The sequence below is a fragment of the Hoplias malabaricus genome, chromosome Y (genome assembly GCF_029633855.1).
Source record: "Hoplias malabaricus isolate fHopMal1 chromosome Y, fHopMal1.hap1, whole genome shotgun sequence".
Taxonomy (NCBI): domain Eukaryota; kingdom Metazoa; phylum Chordata; class Actinopteri; order Characiformes; family Erythrinidae; genus Hoplias; species Hoplias malabaricus.
The window spans coordinates 81,376,537-81,402,185 of NC_089820.1; the positions used below are offsets into that span (position 1 = coordinate 81,376,537).

The 25,649-nt window shown below is 38.3% G+C and overlaps 1 protein-coding gene across 1 annotated transcript; it reads right to left on the reverse strand.

Annotated features, from left to right (window-relative positions):
• Positions 1–17,283: 17,283 nt before the first annotated feature.
• LOC136679620 (CD48 antigen-like) lies at positions 17,284–24,717 on the reverse strand. Its single transcript, XM_066658255.1, has 4 exons — positions 24,618–24,717; positions 23,419–23,715; positions 19,807–20,070; positions 17,284–17,849 (listed from the first exon to the last, which is right to left on the reverse strand). Exons 1-4 carry the CDS (start codon positions 24,670–24,672, stop codon positions 17,719–17,721), a joined length of 747 nt encoding a protein of 248 aa, XP_066514352.1. The 5' UTR covers positions 24,673–24,717; the 3' UTR covers positions 17,284–17,718.
• Positions 24,718–25,649: the final 932 nt, after the last annotated feature.

Consider the following 25,649-nt stretch of genomic DNA (forward strand, 5'->3'; position numbering starts at 1 on the left):
CATTCCAAAGATGCCGTGCTACCTGCTTAGCAGATTGGTCTTTACAAGGAAAAGCATGTGCCATCTTTGTAAAATGATCTGTGATGACAAGGACATCTACAGACTTATCACCTTGTTCCACGGAAAGTCGGTGCAAACAAGTTCCATAGGCTCTGTGGTCACTATGTTTGTGAGTGGAGCACAAGCATGTGATTCAGGTGTCTTGCCCATAATGCATCGGTCACATGTCCTAACATGGTTCACAATATCACACTCCATGCCACTCCAAAAATATCTCTGCCTGGCTAGGGACAAAGTCTGAGACTGGCCCTGGTGGCCTGCAGCGTTGTGAAGGCCATGCAGGACCTCCTTCTTCAAAGAGTCAGAAACTACATATAGGAAATGATTTGTGTTTGTGCAATGGTCTTTTCTTGTTTTGTACAGCATACCATTCCTTAAAGTGGGATTTTCCTCCTGAAGCTGGGGAATGTTGGTGCCTATTCCCAACATCTGACTCACCCCACCTGTATGCTGTGCAGTGAACAAAGCAGCAACCTTCTCTGATGTCACAGAACGCCCTGTGGCATGCAGTGTAGGGTAATTGACCATCCTTCTAATGTAGGGGTGTCAAACCAGATCCACGGAGGGCCGTGTGGGTGCAGGTTTTCTTTCCAACCATGCAGAAGCCACACCTCATTCCACCTGTTTTTAATCATTGGATCTAATCAATAGATCTTGACTTTCAGTAGTGTGGGGCTTTTGCGTGGTTGAAAAGAACACCTGCACCCACATGGCCCTCCGTGGATTTGGTTTGACACCCCTGTTCTAACTTAATCATCACTCTGGTTCTGAACCTCATGACAGTTGTTGGAATTCAGTGGACCAGTCAGATGGAGACAGTTTGGTATGTGCTGCCCTCCTGGGGGTTCTGTGCCCTCTCTTCCCAAATTGTCATATGCCAGGCTCAGCAGTGAGCTTAAATAGGGATTTGGCCTCTGCAGAGCACCTCTCAATGAAAATGCTGATAATACATGACTATACGTAAAAATGACCTGATCTCCTTTGCACATGGTGACTATTTGTCATCCTCCATGAGGTCTGTCGCCTGGGTGTCACTGATGACTTTGACCTTCTCTGGATCAATTTGAAAACCTTCCTCACATATGATGTGGCCAAGAAACTTCACAGACCTCTGAAGGAAGGAGCATTTTTTAGGTGAGAGGTTAAGATTGTGTTCTGCAAGTCAGGAGAACACCATCTCCATCCTCAGAAGGGCGACCTCTTCAGTAGGAGCGAATACCAGAAGATCATCCAAGTAGCAAAGTAGGCTTGAAAATTTCTGGTCACCAAATATAGACATTATCATACGCATGAACGTGGCAGGACTGTTACATAACCCCTGAGGAAGACAAGTATATTTATGAAGCCCAAAACATGATGAAAAGGCAGTGTATTTCCTGTCTTCCTCATGGAGAGGGATGTTATAAAAATCTAACGTGAGGTCCATGGTGGAGAAGAATGCGTTGCCACCAAGTGCTGCCAGAGTATCAGCTTGTTGAGGTAATGGATGTGTATCCTTCACGGTTCTGAGCCATCTAAAGTCGGTGCAAATCCTAAGATCACTGTTTTTCTTCCACACCAACACAAGCGGTGATGCATATTCACTGCATGACTGTATAATGCACTTTTCTTCCATTTCATTCAAAGCAGTTCTCAGTTGCTTATAATGATTTGGACGAATACGCCGGTAGGGTAACTAGAAAGGCTTACTGTTGACTAAGTGAATGCGATGCACAAAGCCTTTAGCTTCACCACAGTCCATTTTGTGTCGAGAAAACAGACTTATACTGCTCAATAAGTCGCAACAGCTTGTCCTTCCATTCCAGTGACACCTCACAAGTTTTTAAGTCTAGATCCATTAATCCTACAGTCTCTAAGACCTGTGTCATGTCTTCATCTGACTTGGACTGTGATTGTGCAATTTGAGTGCATTGCATGGCACAACGGACCTCATTAGGAGTGGACAGATCCTCCACCGCAACGCAGAGAGAAACATCCGCAATCTTTGCATTCTTTTTCAAAACAACAACATGACTGGAGGGATTGATTACTTTGACTGGCACCCACCCATTACCCCACAAAGGAGCGATGACTCTTCTAACAAGTATGTGCTTTGGCCTGGCTCTTGGTTGTGTATGCTCCACAAGTATTGTGCTGCTTGCTGACATTGATGATGAATCAGGTAACTTGCCCCATACAAGAATCTTGGCTCAAGAATCACACATCGTTTAACCTGTACTCTGTAACCTTTTCTTTTAATGCTGTAACCTGTGCCCACTTTATCAGGAACAGATTCACCTTTCCATCTCTCAGTATTGGACAACAGTGACATGAATTGATGGAGCTCATCATGCTAAGCCCTGTAAGGTAAGGACTTCAACTTCTAATAACTGTCGGTGCTTTTCAGCTTAACAAGTGCGTGATTGCATTACTCCCCAAGATCATCTGCTCTGTTTGGCCTGGCACAACTAGTGCTGGAATGATCATCTTACACCCATTGACCATGACATTAAGGTCATACAAGCCCTTAGGAGTAATATGATTACCACCACATCCAACAATAACAATGTTTTCAACCTCTTTCCTCATAACGACAGGACAGTGCAGCAAAATGCTTTCTTCTGCAGCTTCACTTAGGGTGCAAGCCATTGATCCACTGTCTATCATTGCTCTGAGAGTTAGACCATCATGAACATCTACTGAGGCATAGAACAAGCTGTCAGCTGTTGTGATTCTCTGAGAACCAAGAAAATTAATGTTTTGGACAAAGACATACGGGAAGTGTGAGATTCATAAAAGTAACTGACAGATTGCAGAGAGGCTCAAACTTGGCTTGGTAAATGGAGCAATGGTAGGACGACCCTTGGTTCCCGACAGATATCCAGTTTTAGAGTTCCTAATGCCCCCGGTGTAAAAAAATGGCAAATTCTATCTCAATCCCCATCCCATTCCCATGCTCAGACACACACACACACACACAAATCCAATGTTATTGGATTCTGAAGGGCTATGTTGTGGTCTATGGCAACACTGAGATCTGTCTCAAAGATTGATTCCAACCTGTAGAACCAGCTGGACCCCATTTTGGAGTTCAGATGCCCTCTGGTGTAAAAAAAAAAGGGGCCAATTCTATCCAAACCCCGTCCCATTCCCATACACACACACACACACGCGAACAAATATCCAATGCTGTTGGTTTCTGAAGGACTACGTTCTGGTCTTTGGCAACACTGTTATCTTTCTCAAAGATTGATTCCAACCTGTAGAACCAGCTGGACCTACACTGTGTCCATTTTATCAGCTCTACTGACCACACAAGAGCACTTAATGGTTCAACAATCACAGGTTGTAGTCTATCTATTGCTCTACATACTTAGTTATGTTATCTTATTCTCCAACGGTCAGGCCCACCAGAGAGCAGGTATGATTTGGGTGGCGGTAGAAACAAATGAGGTCTTGGGGTCGTAGGCGTACTTCTACAGTAGGTGTATTTCAGTTAAATATGGATTAGACATGTATTAGAGGTTTTAAAGTGTTTTCTCGTGTGGTTGTGTGTGTGTGTGTGCGTGCAGCATATAATCTTAATTCAAAGTTTAAACATTATCCTGCTCCTTAGTAATATTTTTCAACAAATATTGAGTAGTTTGAAAATGGCGAGCGAGAAGAATTCATTACTGAATTCAGGAGTGTTTGAATTTTGAATTACACGATAAACAAAGGTGTACAAAGAAATTTGAAAGCATTTAATACTTTCCTTAGCTCTTAAAAATTATGTCTTGTTTTTCAAAGAAAAACTGAAATACATTATGAAAAATTCAAGAAATTGAGTGAGAGCTATTTCCTGCTTCACTCAGATGTTCACAACTAAGCCATTTTCTATTCTTTGTCTCACAGCTAAATGGTAAACACTGATCCTGGGTCTGTGTGTGCTCAGTCTGGAGAGTATGGCTGTTGTGATTTCTGTAAACCACCAGATGTCACTGTTCTAAGCCTTTAAATCTTCTGGCCAATCAGGATGAAGCTTCAAAACAGCCTCCACCTGTCTAGGACTTGAATGATTACTAATTGGAATCAGCGGTGTTGTCTCGGTTTGGTTCACTTCCGCAGCTTTCCCAGCAGTCCTGTTGGTTTCTGAAAATAGGACTTTATTTTGGCTATTGTCTTTAGTTGAGGCTGAATTTGGGTTCTCTTGGGTAAATGTGTTTTAGAGATTTCTGTTTTATTCATAGCTTGATTGATTTACAATTTTGACACAATGAATGCTGTAAACAAGGATTGTTCATAGATTGTAAAGTTCATTAGCTCTTTATTAAATGTTTTTAGATTCATTGGAGATCTGCAGTTTTCTGTTATGATGTTATGTGCTGTTTTTGTTAGGTTTTATTCTGTGGAATAAAGGGTTTTGTTTGGGGACTTCCAGGTCTTTGTTGTTTGAAAGGGCTTTTATTTTACCCCAGGTCCATTCAGTAAGGGGCAATAACTGAATCCATCTGAAGTTAAAAGAGACTTTCCATTCAATCCACTCACATCTGAAAGGGCTTGGATCCAGTCTATGGCCAGTGTGATCATCTTGAAGAGATTTTGAGCAAGGTCTATGAGGTAAGTCAGAATCTTTTTTTGCTCTCTTGTGTGTTTGTCACCTCTCATATGAAGAGCCATGGTCCTGGTCTATGGAGGCCACCTGTTTGTTTGGGGCAGGCTTAGGAGCTGGATGGTTGCTTTTAAAATATTGGTTCAGGTCTGTGGAGCTAATGGGATCTTTCTAGAATGTTGAATTCCAATCCAGGAGGTCTCCTGTTTCTCTGTTGTAAAAGAGGGTCAGTTGGGTCCCATATCCCCCACACCACACCACACACACACACAAAACCTAAGGTTATTGGATTCTGAAGGGCTATGTTCTGGTCTATGGCAACACTGGGATCTGTCTCAAAGATTGATTCCAACCTGTAGAACCAACTGAACCCAGTTTTGGAGTTCAGATGCCCTCTCGTGTAAAAAAAAAAAAAAAAAAAAAAAAAAAAAAAGGAGCAATTTCCACCTCAATCCCTGTCCCATTCTTTCTTTCTTTTTTTCTCTCTCTCTCTCTCTCTCTCTCACATCCAATGTTACTGGATTCTGAAGGGCTATGTTCTGGTCTATGGCAACACTGGGATCTGTATCAATGATGGATTCTAACCTGTAGAATCAGTTGGACCCAGTTTTAGAGTTCAGATGCCCTCTGGTGTAAAAAAAAAAAAAAAAAAAAAAAGGGCCAATTCTATCCCAATCCCCGTCCCATTTTCTCTCTCTCGCACACACACACACACACACACATTGTATTTTGTACATCAAAGCACACCAACTATAATTCCTATGATTACCGGGGCACAGAAATGTCTTAAAACTCTTATAAGAGCTTTTATCAAAGTTACAAACTACAGTAAACTCAGTTTAAAGATTTTTTATTTTAAAGCTCAATTGAGTTATGGGTCTTTGTGACAATGTATTGAGTCAGTATTTTAGATGGACTATGCATTAATTATTAGGAAATATCAGGTGTGCTGCAAGCAGTGGTGGACAAAGTCCTCAAACAATGTACTGTACTTTACTTCAGTAGATTTAGTCCTTGTTTTAGATTTCCTCTTGAGTAAAAGGACAACTGTATTTACCTTCAAATACATAAAGGTGCACTATCTGAAATGTTATACATTTATATAGGATCAAACCACTCATCTCAGTGTAAAGGTGTAGTGGAATTATGGCGTCCTGAGCAGAGAAAGACACATTCTGCTAGGTTTTTTTCCTATAGTCCCGCCCTGTGCAAACTTGCCCTTCCCAACACATGTTCATTTTTGCTATTCCGTTTTTTTGTCAGTGCCTCTTTCAGTTGCATTTAAACAGTAATTATGTGACATAGCCGTATCCAATATGTTGTTTTATTTTCTAAAGAACATTTGCTACTCAAATATGTAATCACTTGAGGTTTTCATGCTGACCGATAAATCAATTTTTCTATAAATTTGTCATGCTTTGACCAAAAAATTACCTAGCGCCTTGAAATCATACTCCCACCTTGGATATCTTGACACAGATTGTTAGTGTGAGGTGTCTGTTAGTTGAAAACATAATCATTTTTGATGCTAATTTATTACTGTGACAAAATAAATTTGTAGCATCAGACGGACATATTTTTCTTGATTTTCTAAGCTCTGCGATGTATGACTAAAGTTCTGACAGTCACAGCAGGCCCAGACTTTCAGGAATTTATTTCAGGGCAAATATGGAAAATTTCCCAACAAATAAAAAACATTTTGGTACTTTGGCAGTTTTCTCAGATGCTGATAATATTTACTATTATTATTATTATTATTATAATCTTAAAAAAAAAATGATGAAATAATACTTGTTTATTTAGAAAACACACAAAATAATTATTTAAGCTTTTTAGTTTATATTTGTTGATCTAATGCAGTATTATTTGATGTGAAACCTACAAAAACCTTGAAAAACTATAAATCAATAATAGGAATATGTTTTTGCTGATGAATGTGCTCTCCAATGGAACAGAGAGAATGAAGCAGGCATTAAATGCAGTTTTCTTCTGGGGGAATTTTACTGAGTGGGAATAAGTTTGGTTTATGTGATGCCAGATCTGCCACAGAATCAATAAGAGTGATAGGATTACATCACACACCACCAGTGGTGAACGAAGTACACAAATCATGTACTTAATGTATTAAAGTACAGATACCAAAGGTACAATAATACCCCAGCAAATGCACAAAAGAATTTGATAAAACATTGAAAGTCAAACTTTATCCATTAAGTAGAATCGAATTGCTGTGAAATTGTTTCTCAAACAAGCCTTTTTTTAATGAATTATTGACAACTTAGTTACAAGCTCATGATTCATAATAAAAAAAACCTTAGACATTGTAGTAGGGCTCTGTCTGGGCCGACCCATTTTAACAAAGTGCATGGTGTAATCTGAACTAACATCAGATTTCTTATAATGTAGTGGAGTAAAAGGTAAGTTGTTTGACTTTGAAATGTAGGTAAGTTAAAAAAACAAATACCTCCAGTACAGTAACAGATTACATTTACTTCATTACTGTCCACCACATCCCACCACCATAAGGACATTGCCTCCCAGCTCATATGACCTCTGAAATGGATGGATGATGGGAATCATGTAATAATTTATAAAGGAAGTGTTAGTTACTGAAACAAGCTGCAGTTGCTGCACACCACATGTCCTCAGCACAGTGTCATGGGGGACATTGGCAAAAGTTTCATTGCTGGACACCTCTCAGTTCTCCTCCACTTCAGGGGACTCCAAACCCTGTCTAACCAGGCTAGCTTCATGCCAAAGATTAGTAAGTAATGAGGTACATGTACTTTGTCATGTTTGATTTTTTTATAGGTATCTGTAATTTACTTGAGGATTTCTCTCACTTAAAACCTTTTAACTTTATTCACTACATTTGAAAAGAAAAATCTGTACTTTTTACTCTATTTTACTCTTTTACTATATTTTACAACTACATTACCACAGCAATGCCATTGTCAAACATTCTCAGGTTTAAAAACATCATTGGCCGAGCAGAGCAGGCAGCAGGCAGCAGATAGCTATTTTTAGAACTATTAAACACTACTGAATATGTGTAAATTCTTACTCTGTGGCATATCCTCCTGATCCACATCACACACGTGCAAAATCACTACTGGAGGTAGCACTACCTTTGAGGAAAAAGAAATGTAATCCAAATCCAAAAGGTGGGGATGAATGTGATTGGGCATTGGGTGGATATTTTCAAATACCTCGCTATAAACCTCTAAAGCTCTACCTAGACCCCCATGATTGCCTGACTGCCAGAAATGTATTTTGAAGTATAAACGTATTATCTTATCATATATTTATCTTTTTTGTTACTGTAAACTAAACTGTTTTATAATTTGCTGGAAGTGTTGCAGAAATGTCAGTATAATGTTTACGTGAGTGGAGGATAATGTAACTGCCCCTAATGAAGCTCCAGAATGTTATAATGTCCTGCTGCCCTTGAAGCAGATCCTGAAGAAGTACTTTCCTGCACATTTGAGTTCTGGCTGCTGTCTCTGAAGGCACTACAGAACGTTTTACAATAATGCTCTGCTTCCTCTGAGTCAGTTACTAAGACAAAGTGGAAAAGTGCTGTTGCTGTTTCTGAGGAAGCAGAGCATTATTGTGAAATCTCAAGCTGTTTTCCTTTTGATCAGAAGTTGGTTTACATTGGTTTGGTTTTTATTAAAGTGCAAATTTGATGTTTGTTTTATGTACATTTCTTGAAGTGCGATATTAGCCTGTGCTGCTTGTAATTAGAACAGTGTCTCAGTTGGTAGCACTTTTGATGGTTAAGTTATATAGTTGAGTTGAAAATGTGTCATCATTGTATTCACATTTTTCCTGGGCTACTTCACATGTCTAACAGTGAATTTCATCCCACACCTTCATCATTTCTCTCACACATTTAGTCTAAATACTTGGAGACAAATGTTTATGAAATGTCCTGCCTTTGATGCTATTTGATCTTTCACTTATATATTATTATCATTTTCACTGTATCTTCTCAGTGGTGTGTACACAATTTTTACTGCAACTATTTTTCCACATGCTGTGTTACTAATGATGGATTTTTTTGGTTGTTTTTTCTTTATTAGACGCTTCATGCTTTACATGATTTTTTTTTAGATCCCCAGAGCAGCCAAGAAAGTCCTGAACCATGCATCTGCATGTATTTTCACTTTTAAAGAAACTGATGGACTTTTATTTGAATTTTATTTGTAGCGTTATGTTTAGTGCAACATTGACTCTAGCAGTGTCTTGAATGAACAGTAACGATTGTGTAGGTTATTTGGAGAATTATGTTCATGTTTCTGGTTAAATCATTACCTTGAATGATGAAATTTGAGATACAAAATTTTAGCAATTTCATGAACTTTTTCATGGTGTATTAACGTCACTATATGTGTGATCCAGTAAAAGTCATGCAATATAATTTAATTTTCTTAAGTATTAAGATTTGGGCAATTTTTCTAGTAATCCTACTGTAACGCTGTCAAAGAAAAAGGTGGTTGCACATGAGAAGACTGACATAATGACTGACAAGGTCTGAGACAGAGACACAGGGCTTTAAAACTGCAGATAACAGTAAACACCTATGAGTTAGTCACAGGACCAGGGAAAGATTACAGGTGTAGGGCGTGTCTAGAGAAAAACGGTACGGGATGTTAACATTAACACTTGACAAAACCAGACAAAACATGACAAGGATATATAATATATTTAATTGGAAAATAATTTGATATTGGGAAGTATTTTTGGTTTAAAAAAAGAAAACCTACTCAAACATCATAAGGTCAAAAATATAAAGTGCAAATTAAAATATAAATTATTTGAGATATGTAACAGTGTACCTGTGATTATCCATATTTTGCATTATGTTTGGTTTTAATGAATTGTATTAATGATTGAAATTCTAAATCTATATTTGGACTTCTTTTGTGTACATCAGTGATTATTGTAATTTTATTCTTGACAGTTTCTGGTCTGTACTCCATTACTGCAGTATTCTGTACACTGATTTACAGCAGTTCCTGTAAAAATGCAGTAATGTAAATAATTGTATTATGCAATTACCGTGTTATTCTGTAAATTTGGATTATAGTTATGTTCCTGTAAAATGAAGTAAATGACTGGGAACACTGTTGCCAGGTATTTACTGTAAAATATACAGTAATTCTTCATTCATATAACAAACATTAAATAAAGTTAGTTCCTTTAAATCTTTGTGCAGTTTCATTACATTACACTTCTCCCAGTTCCTGTACTTGCATTTCCATAATAATAATAATAAAAGAAAAATCAGTGGATTTCCCCATTAATCAGTTTAAATGTGTGATAATAAACATGTTCCACTACCAGTGCAGCTCTGTACTGAACAACACTTCTGTGAGGATTCATTCAGAGATTCTCACAGACAGCTGTACAGTATTTACATATGAGAAGCAGCATTGCATTATCTTTATGAAGTCTCCAGTTCTCTGTGATTCCTTTATGAATGGCCATTCCTCAGCTGCTGCTAACAATTACTTTTTTAACTGGCCACTGTTGGACAACAAAAACATTTAAATGAATTTCGGTGAAAGGTAGTTTAAATGTTTAGTATCATTAATGAGTAATTAGTGAATGATATTCCATATTAAATACTTGCAGTCCTGTTTAAAAGGACTGATTTACTGCACTGAGTTCAGTTGAGTTCTAATTTGAAAAGAATAGAAGTAAATATGGCCCTGTTTATCAGGTTCAGTGCTCAGGTTCTGTTTGTGTTTGACATTAAAAATAAAGAAACAAATAAAACATTTCTCAAAATATTTGTACAGTCCACATTTTATTAGAAATTGCTTCAAATAAAAATAAACAAATACAAATAAATCAAACCAAATCATATGAACATTAATGTGCAGAAGTGTGTTCTGTGTAGAGGAAGTGTTCATTTATTTTCACTTATTCATCAAGTAAACATCTTCACACACTACTCCATCTGACTGTGTGTTAACTGTATTTTAACATGTGTTTAATTTGTTATTGAGTTTAAAATATCATTTAATTTAAGCCCAACCTCTACACAGCAGTGTCATGAAGTGTCAACAACGTCAGCACCGTCTGTAAAACTGACCCTCCTCAGAAATGATACATTACTCAGACACTAAACACTTCAGAGGTTCATTTCAGAGATGTTCAGTTCTTACCTGTGTTGGAGCTCAGAGTGAACAGAGTGAAGATCAGCTGGAGCATCAGCGCCATGTTACAGTTTATGAGAAGCTTCGCTTTTAGAAGGAAATTAGAAGCTTTGAATTATCCCTCCTCTGTTTGTTTGGTTCATTAAAATAACTGTGAAAACACCCCAAGAGGCTTTCATTATTTATTTCTAACTCATAAAGACAAAGATAAATACAATGTAAATAAAACAAAACGAAGACAGGGTCCAGATATTTTGGATTTGTATTTTACGAAGAATGTGCTCTTGAGGAAGAGAGAGAATGATGCAGGCTTTTCTCTTTTGAGAGATTTATTAAATTATTATTTGAATGCAGTTTTCTCTGGTGGAATTTTAGAGGGTGGGACTAAGTTTGTTTTACGAGATGTCAGATCTGCCACGATGGAATGGAAATCATGAACCTAATTATAATAATGAACTGTGTTATAGTTTATAAAGGAAGTGTTAGTTACTGAAACAAGCTGCAGCCGCTGTCCACCGCAGGTCCTCAGCACAGTGTCATGGGGGACATTGACTAAAGTTTCATTGCTGGACACCTCTCAGTTCTCCTCCACTTCAGGGGACTCCAAACCCTGTCTAACCAGGCTAGCTTCATGCTAATACTACTGCTGCTCTCCTGACACTGTGTTTGCATTAAGACGACAATGACACTGTCAAAAATTCACAGATTTGAAATGCACTGTCTCAGCAGAGCAGGCAGCATTAACACTGATAGAATATAACATTGGTAAATACTTACTCTGGCAGATCTTTAAGATCAGTGTACATGCAAAACTGAATGGTAACTATCTCATTCATACAGTTATATTTGCTTTGTTCAGTACGTGTTTCAGTGTAAGTTTTTTACTACTCACATCTCACAAATGAACTTAAGAATTTCTACACTTTGTTCAAATATTTAAACAGAGAAATATAGACAAAAATATACAAAATCTTTATGAAAATACTTTAACTGTAAGCACAATAAGTACATCACTGTGTTCTGTGTCTGAAAGTTTAGTTGGTGTTTCTCTGCGGTTTGTTCAGTTTCTGTTCATTACTTTCCTGCTCTATGCTCTCACTTCCTCCTCGACCATCACTCCTTCACAGTATTAGTTCAATACCTCACTCCTTACTGATGTTTAATCAGCACTAGTCAATCCTCTAAACAAAATATTACTGTAATTAAGGAGAGGAATTAGTGCCATATCAAGAACAATCACTACAGTGGAAAACTGTGAAATACAATGCGCCCAATGCATCACTTTTTTCAGAGTAAAATTAAGAAAACCTGGAAGAATAAAATAAAAATCCACTGTTACACATCACGTAACCCTTTTAATGTAAAAAAACAACAACATGAGGATCTGCATATTCAAACAAAATGACACTGATGTGGAAAACGTGCCAAAATGAATAGTACAAGATCCATTACACTGATTTAATGCCAGCTGACATCTTTAGAGAATAGCATTTAAAGTGTCTAGGTCACAGAGTGTGGGGAAAGTCTGTTCTCTGGTTGTTTACATTCAGACACTCCACTTTTAAGGTGGAATGGTATGTTTGAGGGAAAAAAACAATGTTGTTTGTACGTGGCTGAAATTAAACGTGTCTGTAAGTTTTAATTCTCTACTTGAATTACCACAGAAACTCATCTGTTACTCGAGTTGTTTAGTTCTGTACCACTTTCGCTGTGTGTTTACTTTCAGTTCCTTCTACAGCAAAAATAAGTATTACCCACCTATGGAGCAGGAATAGAGCAACATCCTCTTTTTTTCTCATGTTTTTCAGCGTCATTTCATTTTCTGCATTGTCTCCACTGTGTGTTGCTGTTTAATTATGTGTGTGAAATAGGACAGAACCCGTTCTACTTTGGTGGAAAAGGGCTGTCCATGTACTGGCTTGGTCACAATGTAAACAAAGTCAAACCTAGTTTTACCTAGTTCATCACCCTCTTATTCAGGGAGGTCAGCTAAGTCAACACACTTAGCATTAGAAGTTTTTACTGTGAAGTTTTTGTTTTATTTCACTTTGAACTTTGTCATATATATGTAAATATGTAAATAACATACATTACAGTAGCTACTTTAAATGGCTATATTTTTTAAAAAGTCCTTTTAAATAATTCCTGAAAACAACCACCACCACCTTATTCACCTTATTATGTCAGGTCTGTTTTCCCCGCCATGTGCTTTATCTGCACATGGCTTTGTCTGTTATTGTCCTTGTCTCCGCCCTAGTCCCGCCATTGTTCCGTCTCCTTGTCCGCTGTCTCAGGTTATCTTTTTCAGGTGTGTCTCGTTTGCATGTAGTAGTTAAGTTCCCGTGTGTTACTTCCTGTTATCGGTCATTTGTGTTGTTACCTTCCAAGTCAAGTCATGTCGTGTTGTTTCTTTCACTCTTCTAGTCATGTCGTTCTCATTCCTGTTCCTATTTCTGTTCTTATTCCTTGTCACGTTGTTTTGCTTCCGTAGTCTTGTTATTCAGTCCAGTCTGTTTGTCCCTCGCTTCGGTTCGTTCTCTGTCTGTTCTCTTTCTTGTGCCTCTCGAGTTTGTTTCTCTGGTCTGTTAATGTTTCCTTTCCTGTGCTTTGTGTACTTTTGTGGTTTCTGTCTGTAGTCTATTAGCTCTCTCTTTTCAGGTCTCTGTTTAAGCCCCCTTTGTCAAAGTTTATCTGTCTGTCTAGTTCCCTCTGTTTAGGTTTATTTGGTATCTGTCTCTTTAGTCTGGGTCTCTGTTTAAGTCTTTCTGTCCAAGTCTACCTGTCTTTGTTTTGTTATCTTTTGTTTAAATAAAGTATTCTGTGTTTTAGCGAGTGCGTCCGCCTCCGTCAGTCCGCCCCGCTGTCCGTGTCACTTAGTATCAGAAATTTTTACTGTCATTTTTTTTTTTCCACTTTGAACTTTGTCATCGTGTCAGTAACATACATTACCATAGCTATTTTAAATGGCTGTAATTTTAAAATGAAATGTAAAGTGTATGTAAATTATTTGAAATGTAAAGTGCATTACAGATAAAATCTGAAATTGTATATGCTGAGTCACTTGTTAATATTTTATAAAGTAAAAGGTTTTTTATTAATACTGGTTTGGGGTTTGGGCCTTAAGTCCGCTAGCTACAATGCATTGTGATAACATATCATAGGCCGTTTTTTTGTATAGTTGCACCCAGGAAGGTGCTTCTTGTTATTTTTGGTTTTCTTTCTTTGTTTTATGGTCAAGGGGTGGCTCACCCTAGGTGCTCTGGGTGTGCCCTTTTTGGGGGTGGTTTACTGTAGTGCTGTCATCTTGCTTTTGGTGACTTCAGTTTGATATTGGTTTTGCGTGGTAGTGTTATTGACTACGTGATTAGTGTGCGAATTAAAGGGCTCTGTGGGTTGGGCACTTCCTTGGCCACACTTTTTGTTGGTCTGTGACTTACTTAGTGTTCTATATGTGGCAGATTGTGTTTTTATTTATTTCCAGTTAATACTCATGTAAAGGTAATGTCAGGGGTTAATTGGGGGATATCACTGTAGCCCTATAAGAAGGGGGAGTAGGAGGACTTAGTGATTTGTTTGTTCTGCTTGACCCACCCCCCCCCCCCCTTTCCGGTGAAGTTGACCTTCCTGAGTGTGTATTACCCACTTATGAAGCAGGAATAGAGCAACATCCTCATTTCGGTTCATGCTTTTCAGCGTCTTTTCATTGTCTTTATTGTATTCCACTGTGTGCTGCTGTGAAATTGTGTGTGTGAAATAGGACAGAACCCGTTCCACTTTGGTGGAAAAGGGCTGTCCATGTCCTGGCTTGTTCACAAAGTCAAACCTAGTTTTACTGAACTGTTATCAGCAGCAGCTCAAATCACCATGTCAATATACTGTGACTGCTCTGGTGAAAATAGTGGTGATGTTCTAGCACTTGTTTCATAATATTACTTCTTTGTATCTTTAACATAATTGACATTTCAGAGAGTGAAAAAAAAACCTCCCCTTACAGTGAAAGAGGAACTGTTCAAAACCAATTCACTCCAGAGTGGTGCGTTCAGAACTGAAGACTTGTAAAGTGCTGATGTGCAGAAATGATTAAGACGTGTCAGAATATTTTTAACCTTAAGTTTTTTGAACAAACAAGAGGGAAACTTTTACTGTGTGCTTCAAAATGTCAATTGCATTATATCAGACCCTGATTTTAGCTTCACTAGCAGCATTAAATAGAGCTGTTAAACATTCCATGTACATTATATTTATAACAGATTGAAACAGAGAGAGAGAGAGTTGAGGCTTCCAATGAAATGCTATCATTTTCTTAGTTTCTGTGAGAACAGCCAGGACTATGTACATCCAGTAACAAAGTGGGTAAAGTAGCAGGTACTCCCTCACAAACCAGACCAACTTAGAGATGACTTGTTCCACAATGTGGACACCGATGTGCTCTCCCAAAACATTTGACGAAAGGTTCCACAAGCCTTCAGTGAACATAGTGCACAATGAGTCACCCAGGACTTTCATAATATAATATGCTAAGCAATATACTACACATTCCTGCTGTGGTGTGTTTTCCTAATGGAAAGACGGCACATGAATGGACAGCGTCTGCTTAAGACATGAGGGCTACCTCTCGGGCATAAGCCACGCTTGGTACAGATCCATTTTGCCAGGGCCAGCACAGACATATATTTGCTAGAAGTGGGCCAAACCTGCTTTGATTATTGTGAATACGTGGGCCACTTTTGGTTCAGATGCAGTTCACCAGAACAGACAGACAGTTGGCCAACAGTGCCACATCTTTCCCAGTTTAAGTTTCATTAGTGTTGATCAGTTTTAGTAAAGTTCCAGATAAATGTTGTAAACTGTGGTAGAGGCTCCCTGTGTCTGCGTGGGTTTCCTCCGGTTGCTCCGGTTTCCTCCCACGCTCCAAAAACACACGTTGGTAGGTGGGTTGGAAAAAAAAAAGTGTCCGTAGGTGTGAGTGAATGTGTGTGTGTGTGTGTGTTTCCCTGTGAAGGACTGGCGCCCCCTCCAGGGTGTATTCCTGCCTTGCGCCCAATGATTCCAGGTAGGCTCTGGACCCACCGCGAACCTGAACTGGATAAGGGTTACAGATAATGAATGAATTCCATATTGTTTATATGTTAGTCCTGTTTAAAGTGTTTAACAGTAAATCTGTGTTAAGTCTACAGCTGTTTGTTCAGATTGATACCTACATAGGTTTACTGCATGGAGTTTAGTCAGGTCAGATGTTCTAAGTGAAAAGAACTACTTTAATGTAGCTGTTTCACTTTCAGTGCTCAGGTTCTTTTTATTGGTTGCATTAGAAAAAGAAATTCAATAAAGAAAACATTTGTCTAAATATTTGTACAGTCCCCGTTTAATTAGAACTTGCTTCAAATGCAATTAAATAAAACCATAAAATAGTGTGTATATTAATGGGCAGAGGTGTGTTCTGTGGAGAGGAAGTGTTCACTTTTTTCACTTAGTCATCAACAAAACATCATTAACAACTACTCCATCTGACCGTGTGTTAACTGTAATTCAACATGTCTTTAATTTATTATTTAGTTTAACACATGATTTAGATTTAGCACAGTCTCTACACTCCAGTGTCACATACTGACAACAAGCACCGTCTGTTTGGCCACCTGCCTCTGACATCATACATTCTAAACACTTAAAGGAATACAATGTAAGAATTGGCTTTGTCTCCTGAGCTCCCCCTACCTGCTGCTGAATGTAATTCACATTTACAGTACTTTCATGAAATCAAGTCTCACACAGTGTGTGTGTGTGTGTGTGCTTTTAAACATCGAACAATATAATGTATTATATTTATGTATGTATAATGTTTATATAAAATCTCATAAACATCCGTGGCCTCAAAATACTATATAGTGGCCACGACTTGGTAAATAAACCCACCATGTCACCTTAGGGGCTCCGTATAATGTTTCTGTACTGTTCTGTAAAGCACTTGACATTGTGTATGAAAAGTGCTCTATGAATAAACTTGCCTTGTGTTGAAGTGATGATAATTCTTTGATGCTTGTAATTTTGATGAGACCTGGTCCAAACTCTCTTGGTTCAAATGTGTTTTTAGACCAAAACCAGTTCTAATGTAGTACTGCGCTGTCTGTGCCGTGCCTCATTGTGTCACAGGTAGTTTTTCTGTCTACCATTTTACCAAAGGCCCAAAACTGCACTGAACACAATTAGTACAACACAGTGTGAAGAGAGTTGACCACTGGAGCACAGCACTGAAAAGACTTACAGCATGTGAATGTTTAGTTGGTGTTTCTCTGTGGTTTGTGGACTTCCTGCATCACCACCGCTGTTTTACTGTGGCTTTAAACAACAGTAGTTTACATTTTCAAGTAAATTTATTAAAAAAATTCAAACAAAACCTTGTGCAGTCAACAATCACTTAATTAAATATTTACAGATGTTACACACACACACACACACACACACACTCAAAACATACTTATACACACACACAAACACATCAAACTTATACACACACACACATCAAACTTATACACACAAGGTTATAGTGGCAACAACAATTGCAAGCTACATACATTCAGATGAGAAAATGTTACAGTAAACTCTCAGTTTAAGATTTTGTGACAAGGCTTTTCTAACACAAGGATCTAAGAAAACAAGAAAATGACACAGTGAAGTACAGCTAAGAAACTGTAACAGGAAGAAAGATTTAAATAAAAACACACAGCAGTGTTTTCAAATAATTTCTGACCTGTATTCAGTTCAAAACAAAACAACAAAAGACAGGAAACACTTGGATAGGTTTAATATTGGAACATACTGTCCTCTTATGAACTAGCACCATGTCCAAACGTTCAGATTTCAGTTGGTCCAACAATAAAAAAGTTGTTTTAAACTGTGACAGCTGTAATTAACTGTATGAGTTTAAGATGATTTCCTGAGTCTTCCTCTGATGTGGACAGTGATGACTGCAGACACCATGAGGATCAGAGCAGTGGAAAACAGCACAATCTTCAGTAAACACACAGATACACCAGCAGAGGAAGACACTGAGTCTGAAACACACAACACACACAAATTAAGTAAGTCACCCAACTGTCTACACCAAAGATTAAATATATATTTTTACTTCACTTACTATTAATTTAAATACTTATTTATTTCTCTATTTTCTATTATCTGCATGTCCTTGTCTTTCCAGTAGGGTCTCCCATGGTGAAAAGTTTTGGAGTGAAGATGCAGACAAACACGATCCAAGAAGCACCCCTATGAACAGCCTAAAAGGAAAAAAAGTGTACCGTTACCTGGACCTACCCCTGGAGCCAGGCCTGAGTGTAGCGTCCGATGGTGAGCCCACGTAACCCGGCTGGTCTCAGCCCAAAAACGCAGTGTGGGAGGATCATGTGGGCTCACCACCAACAAGATCCAGAGTAGGGGTGCAGTGCAATGCCCATCGAGCACAGAGCGAGCTGAAGGGGCCCCTGGCATTGTGGAACTTGGCAGCGGAAACTGGTTCTTGGCACGTGGAATGTAACCTCACTGAGGGGGAAAGAGCCAGAGCTGGTGAGTGAGGTTGAGAGATACCAGCTAGATACAGTTAGGCTCACTTTACTTCAGAGCTTACGTTGGCAATGACTGGGAAACCTGGAGAGGAGTGATTGGGAGGAACGGCCTCCTGATCTGAACCTGAGAGATGTATTGTTATTTGACTTCTGTGCTAGTCATTGTTTGTCTGTAACAAACTCCATGTTCGAACACAAGGTGAATCATTAGTGTACCTGGTACCAAAGCATCCTGGGCCAAAGGTCAATGATTGACTTTGTGGTCGTGTCTTCTGACCTGAGGCCATATGTTTTGGACACTCAGGTAAAGAGAGGGGCGTTTCGTTGGGCGTTGGAAGGAGCACTTTGAGGAACCTTTAAACCCGACAGACATTGCATCCGAGTGTGAAGCAGTGGTTGCCATGGTTATCTACCGGAAACTGGTTGCAGGCTCCTTTCAGGTCGGGGGTGAGAACCTGCCCCAAGTGAAGGAGTTCAAGTATCTCGGGATCTTGTTCACGAGTGATGGGAAGAGGGATTGTGAGGGTGACCATTGGTTAGGTGCAGCGTCTGCAGTAATGCAGTTGTGGTGAAGAGAGAGCTGAGCCATAAAGCAAAGCTCTCAATTTACCATCTGTCTACGTCCCCACTCTCACCTAAGGTCATGAGCTCTGGGCAATGACTGAAAGAACGAGATCGCGGATACAAGTGGACGAAATGAGTTTTCTCTGACGGTTGCTGGGCGAACTCTCCGTGATCGTGAGAGGAGCTCAGTGATTCGGGAGGAGCTCGAAGTAGAGTCACTACTCCTTCATGTTGAGAGGAGCCAGCTGAGGTTGTTTGGACAAATAATAACGATGCTTCCTGGATGCCTCCCACTGGAGGTATACTAGTCACGTCCAACTGGAAGAAGGCCCCAGGGTTGACCCAGGACACACTAGAGGAATTATATCACCTGGCAGGCCTGGGAACGCTTGGGGATCCCCCAAGAGGAGCTGGTGGAAATTGCAAGGGACAGAGATGCCTGGGCATCTTTACTCACCCTGGGCCTCTTTACTCACCCTGTTGTCACTATGACCCTGAAATTGATTAAGATTTTTCTTTTTTTAATGGTTTTGAAGCATGAATCTTGTCATTAACTAAATATTTTGCTAAAGTCTATGAGCCCAAAGCTGTGTTTCTTTTTTCACTTCCATCGTTACATTTGGCAAATTTGAACGGTGTGTAAACAAAATGGTTTACAATGGAAATGAAAATACCTGCTGAATGTTTCTTGATGGTGATGAAGACAACAATGACTGTAAGAATGATTAAACCCACTGAAATCAAGGCAAACCTAAGCCAGTTTGTTCCTTTGCCAATTTTCTGATTATTGTCTGAGCCTAATGCTATAAAACAACAGTAAGTAATCTTACAAATTAAATGAAAAATGGATTTTTATAACAGAATATACTTCAACATGTGTTTACACCTTTTTCACCACAGAATCGTCTCATCTCCAAAACAGCGTTCTTCCAGCTGACTTGGTTGCTATGGTTACAGATGATGGAACGTTCGTTGATAAACACTGAGAGGACAGTGTTTCCACTTTGTGCCTCTGTCTTCTCTTGGCAGGTTTTGTTATAACACATGAAGTTAATGGAGAGGTCATCACTTCTGCAGGAGACTGTGATGTTACAAAGGTCACTGCTTGACTCCTTTGGGAATGCACTAAGAACTGGAGCCTCCACTGGATCTGAGGTAGACACACACACACACACACACACACACACACACACACACCAACAATAATTAATTCCTATCACGACCGTGGCACAGAGAAGTCTTAAAATTCCTAAAAAAGGTTTTATTAAGGTTACAAACTGCAGTAAACTCAGTTTAAGTTGAGTTAGGGGTCTTTGTCACAAAGTATGCCATCACACTCTAATGATGGAGTCAGTATTTTAGAATCTGCATTAATTATCAGGAGATCTCAGAGGTGTGCTGCAATCAGGAGTGGACAAAGTACACAAACCATGTACTTGGGTTAATTCACTGTTGCTCAAGTTAAAATAGTACTCCAGTAAATTAAGTCCTTGTCCTAGATTTCCTCTTGAGTAAAAGTACAAATGTATGTTCCTTCAAATGTATGTAAATGTGCATCTGAAATGTTATACATTTATATAGCATTAAACCACTCATCTCAATGTAAAGGTGTAGTGAAGTTAAGGCGTCCTGAGCAGAGAAAGAAGACACACTGTGCTCTGTTTTGCTGTTCTCAAGGCCTTGCTTCTCTCTCTCGGGACGGCTTATAGTCCATGTGCAAATTTGCCCTTCTCCCCACACGTTTATTTTGTCCTCCCCAATAAGGTGCCACCCAGAAAGCACTTGTACTTAAGAATCAAAATGAAAAATATCATGATTTGTATGGCTCCAGTGTCCTTTTATAATTTTTGTAATGACTCATTAATCGAGGGATAAAGCATAAAACACTCAAGGCAATCTTTGTCCATTACGTAAAAATTAATTGCTCTGAAATTGTTTTATGAACACGCCGTTTTGTAACAAAGTACATCTCATAATGTAGTGGAGTAAAATGTATGATATTTGACTTTGAAATGTAGTTAAGATAAAATAAAAAAATTAAAACAATTCAGTAAATTACAGACACACAAAAAAAAACTACATAAATACAGTAACACATTAGATTTACTTCATTACTCTCCACCACATCCCACCACCTTCCAGCCCATAATCTAAAGCCCTGCTGAGATTGAAAGAGCTTCTCAGGGGAAGGTTGTTCTGTAAATAAAATGATGAACCCAGAGTGTGTTATAGTTTATAAAGGAAGTGTTAGTTACTGAAACAAGCTGCAGCTGCTGTCCACCGCAGGTCCTCAGCACAGTGTCATGGGGCACATTGGCTAAAGTTTCATTGCTGGACACACATCAGTTCTCCTCCATTTCAGGGGAGTCCAAACCCTGTCTAACCAGCCTCGCTTCATGCCAAAGATTAGTAATGAAAAAGTAATGAAGTACAATGTATACACCATCAGTGTATTTTTATCTGTACTTTTTACTCACTACATTTTGCAAACATTACCACAGCAATGCCATTGTCAAACATTCTCAGGTTTAAAAACATCATTGGCCGAGCAGAGCAGGCAGCAGGCAGCAGATGGCTATTTTTAGAACTATTAAACACTATTGAATATATGTAAATTCTTACTCTGTGGCATATCCTCATGATCCACATCACACACGTGCAAAATCACTACTGGAGGCAGCATATATGTCAGTATAATGTTTATGTGAGTGGAGGATAATGTAACTGCCCCTAATGAAGCTCCAGAATGTTATAATGTCCTGCTGCCCTTGAGGCAGATCCTGAAGAAGTACTTTCCTGCACATTTGAGTTCTGGCTGCTGTCTCTGAAGGCACTACAGAATGTTTTACAATAACGCTCTGCTTCCTCTGAGTCAGTTACTAAGACAAAGTCAAAAAGTGCTGTTGCTGTTTCGGAGGAAGCAGAGCATTATTGTGAAATCTCAAGCTGTTTTCCTTTTGGTCAGAAGTTGGTTTACAGTTTTTATTAAAGAGCAGCGTTTGTTATATGTACATTTCTTGAAGTGCGATATTAGCCTGTTGCTTGTAATTAAGATACTGTCTCAGTTGGTGGCACTTTTGATGGTTGAGTTATATAAGCATTTAAAGTATGTGTCATATTCACATTTTTCCCAGGTTACTTCACACGTCTAACAGTGAATTTCATCCCACACCTTCATCATTTCTCTCACACATTTAGTCTAAATACTTAGAGACAAATACGTTTAGGAAATGTCCTGCCCTTGATGCTATTTGATCTTTCACTTATTGTATCTTCTCAGTGGTGTGTACACAATTTTTACTGCAACTATTTTCCACATGCTGTGTTACTAATGATGGATTTCTTTATTAGATGCTTCATGCTTTAGATGTTTTTAGTGTATTAATGACTGAAATTCTAAATGTAGATTTAGACATCTTTTGTGTACATCAGTGATTATTGTATTTTTACAGTAATTTTATTCTTGACAGTTTCTGGTCTGTACACAATCACTGCAGTGTTCTGTACACTGATGTACAGCAGTTCCTGTAAAAATGCAGTGAATGTATTTACTGTAAATGCAAACATTTACAGTGAATTATTGTATTATGCAATTACCATGTTATTCTGTAAATTTAAATTAGTCGTGCTCCTGTAAAAAAAAAAAACAAAAAACAAAAAAAAAAACAGTAAAGTGCTGGGAACTCTGTTGCCAGTATTTACTGTAAAATGTACAATAATTCTTCATTCATATAACAAACATTCAAACAAACAGTTCCTTTAAATCTTTGTGCAATTTCATTACATTACACTTCTCCCAGTTCTCATACTTGCATTTCCACAATAATAATAAAAAAAGAAAAATCAGTGGATTTTCCCTTTCATCAGTTCAAACATGTGATAATAAACATGATCCACTACCAGTACCAGAGATTCTCACAGACAGCTGTAGAGTATTTACACATGAGCAGCAGCACTGCATTATCTTTATGAAGTCTCCAGTTCTCTGTGATTCCTTTATGAATAAATAATAATGTTGGAATTTTAGTTAATGACTGAAATGTGACCATTCCTCAGCAGCTGTTACTTGTTTTTAACTGGCCACTGTTGGACAGGCCGCTCTGGCTGAATTTAATTTCTAAAACGCTTAAGATTTGTAAGTCATATATTAATGAACAAAACATCAGACACATGATTTAATATATATATTAAACATAGTAAAATATTACTTCATAATACACTGTGTATGTACATATTTACCCAGAGTGTTTACACAGATATGAGTTGAGTTTGTTTAGGGGACGTATAAATAAATATTACACAAGTTCGGATACATTAGTGCATTAATAATAATAATTCTATTTTACTATGGATTTATAACACTGTGCTCTTTAAATGTGTTCATTTGTACAATATTTCCTCTTTTTATAAAAGATCTTCAGTCTCCACAGGCCCAGTGTGTGCTGAAAGTGCAGTGCTTTAACAACAACAGTGTTCACTGATATACTGTAACACTTACCCAACACTGAGAGCGTATACACTGCAACTACTGAGCCTTTGTCACCTGCTGCTATCGCTTCATAGAGTCCACTATCAGTCTTCTGTAAGTTCTTCAGTGTCAGGGTGTAGGTTTCATTATTGAACTCCACTCTGTCTCTGAGACGGGGAGAGGGTGTGATGTCTTTATATTTCTTTAAATATTCTAGAACATTTTCATTTTTATTAAACCTCCAGAATAATGTTCTAAACTCTGGTACAGGCTCCTGTGTGTGCAGCTGAACTGAGTCACCAACCGACACAAACACATCACTGCACTCTGTAGAGAAAGAAAATACCTTTAATTAATAATTACTCAGGTACTTTAAGTAAATACAGCAGTAAAATTAATTTAATTAAAAATGTATCTTAGATGTTTAGTACCAATAATAATGATTAATTAGTGAATGTAATTCCATATTAAAAACATGTTAGTCCTGTTAAAGGTCTTCAACTAGTAACAGTGTCTCTTTATTTAGTCTACAGCTGTTTGTTCAGATTGACACTCAGCAGGTGAAGTGAGAAACAACTGTGGAAAATTCTGGCTTTAAACATTACACCAATCAATATTTAATTATTAGGCTTAGGTTTAAACCTAGGTTTACTTCAGTCAGGTCAGCGCTCTCTTCCTTAGGTTACAGCTGTACACCTTTGTTCCAGTGAAATATTTGCTGATGTTCTAATTTGAAAAGAATAGAAGTAAATATGGCCCTGTTTATCAGGTTCAGTGCTCGGGTTCTGTTTGTGTTTGACATTAAAACTAAAGAAAAAGAATAAAATAAAACATTTCTCTAAATATTTGTACAGTCCACATTTTATTAGAATGTGCTTCAAATAAAATTAATTGTATATAAATATAAATAAATCAAACCAAATCATATGTACATTAATGTGCAGAAGTGTGTTCTGTGTAAAGGACGTGTTTATTTATTTTCACTTATTCATCAAGTAAACATCTTCACACACTACTCCATCTGACTGTGTGTTAACTGTAATTTAACATGTGTTTAATTTGTTATTGAGTTTAAAATATCATTTAATTTAAGCCCAACCTCTACACAGCAGTGTCATGAAGTGTCAACAACGTCAGCATCGTCTGTAAAACTGACCCTCCTCAGAAATGATACATTACTCAGACACTAAACACTTCAGAGGTTCATTTCAGAGATGTTCAGTTCTTACCTGTGTTGGAGCTCAGAGTGAACAGAGTGAAGATCAGCTGGAGCATCAGCGCCATGTTACAGTTTATGAGAAGCTTCGCTTTTAGAAGGAAAAAGGAAGCTCTGAATAATCCCTCCTCTGTCCGTTTGGTTCATTACAATAACTGTGAAAACACCCCAAGAGGCTTTCATTGTTTCTTTCTAACTCATAAAGACAAAGATAAATACAATGTAATTAAAACAAAACAAAGACAGGGCCCAGACATTTTGGATCTGTATTTTATGAAGAATGTGCTCTTGAGGAACAGAGAGGATGATGCAGACTTTTCTCTTTTGAGAGATTTATTAAATTATTATTTGAATGCAGTTTTCTCTGGTGGAATTTTAGTGGGTGGGACTAAGTGTGGTTTATGTGATGTCAGATCTGCCACAGAACCAATAAGAGTGATATGATGACATCACTCACCTCCCTAAAGACACACTGTCTTCCAGTCCATTTGGCCTCTAAAGCCCTGTTGGGGGTGACAGAGCTTCTCAGGGGAAAGCTATTATGTAACATGTCACATGTCTCTACAGCAATGGAAATCATGAACCTAATTATAATATTGAACTGTGTTATAATTTATAAAGGAAGTGTTAGTTACTGAAACAAGCTGCAGCTTCTGTCCACCGCAGGTCCTCAGCACGGTGTCATGGGGGACATTGGCTAAAGTTTCATTGCTGGACACCTCTCAGTTCTCCTCCACTTCAGGGGACTCCAAACCCTGGCTAACCAGGCTAGCTTCATGCTAATACTACTGCTGCTCTCCTGATGCTGTGTTTGCAATAAGACGACAATGCCACTGTCAAACATTCACAGATTTGAAATGCTCTGTCTCAGCAGAGCAGGCAGCATTAACACTGATAGAATATAACATTGGTTACAGTGTAAAACACATTCGTAAAATTTACGGTAAAATACTTGTAGCTGTGTGTCACCGTAAAATGTACGGTCACGATTTTAGCAATCATAAATTTAAGAACTGTTTTGTTTACAGTACATTTGTGTTAAAAA

Excerpts from the sequence above, each read along its gene's own strand:
- LOC136679620 (XM_066658255.1), bottom strand. The coding sequence starts at position 24,672 with ATGGCGCTGATGCTCCAGCTGATCTTCACTCTGTTCACTCTGAGCTCC. Across the intron at positions 23,716-24,617 it reads CACTCTGAGCTCCAACACAG|AGTGCAGTGATGTGTTTGTG; the intron begins GTAAGAACTGAA and ends CTTTCTCTACAG. Across the intron at positions 17,850-19,806 it reads ACGATTCTGTGGTGAAAAAG|ACTCAGTGTCTTCCTCTGCT; the intron begins GTGTAAACACAT and ends TGTGTGTTTCAG.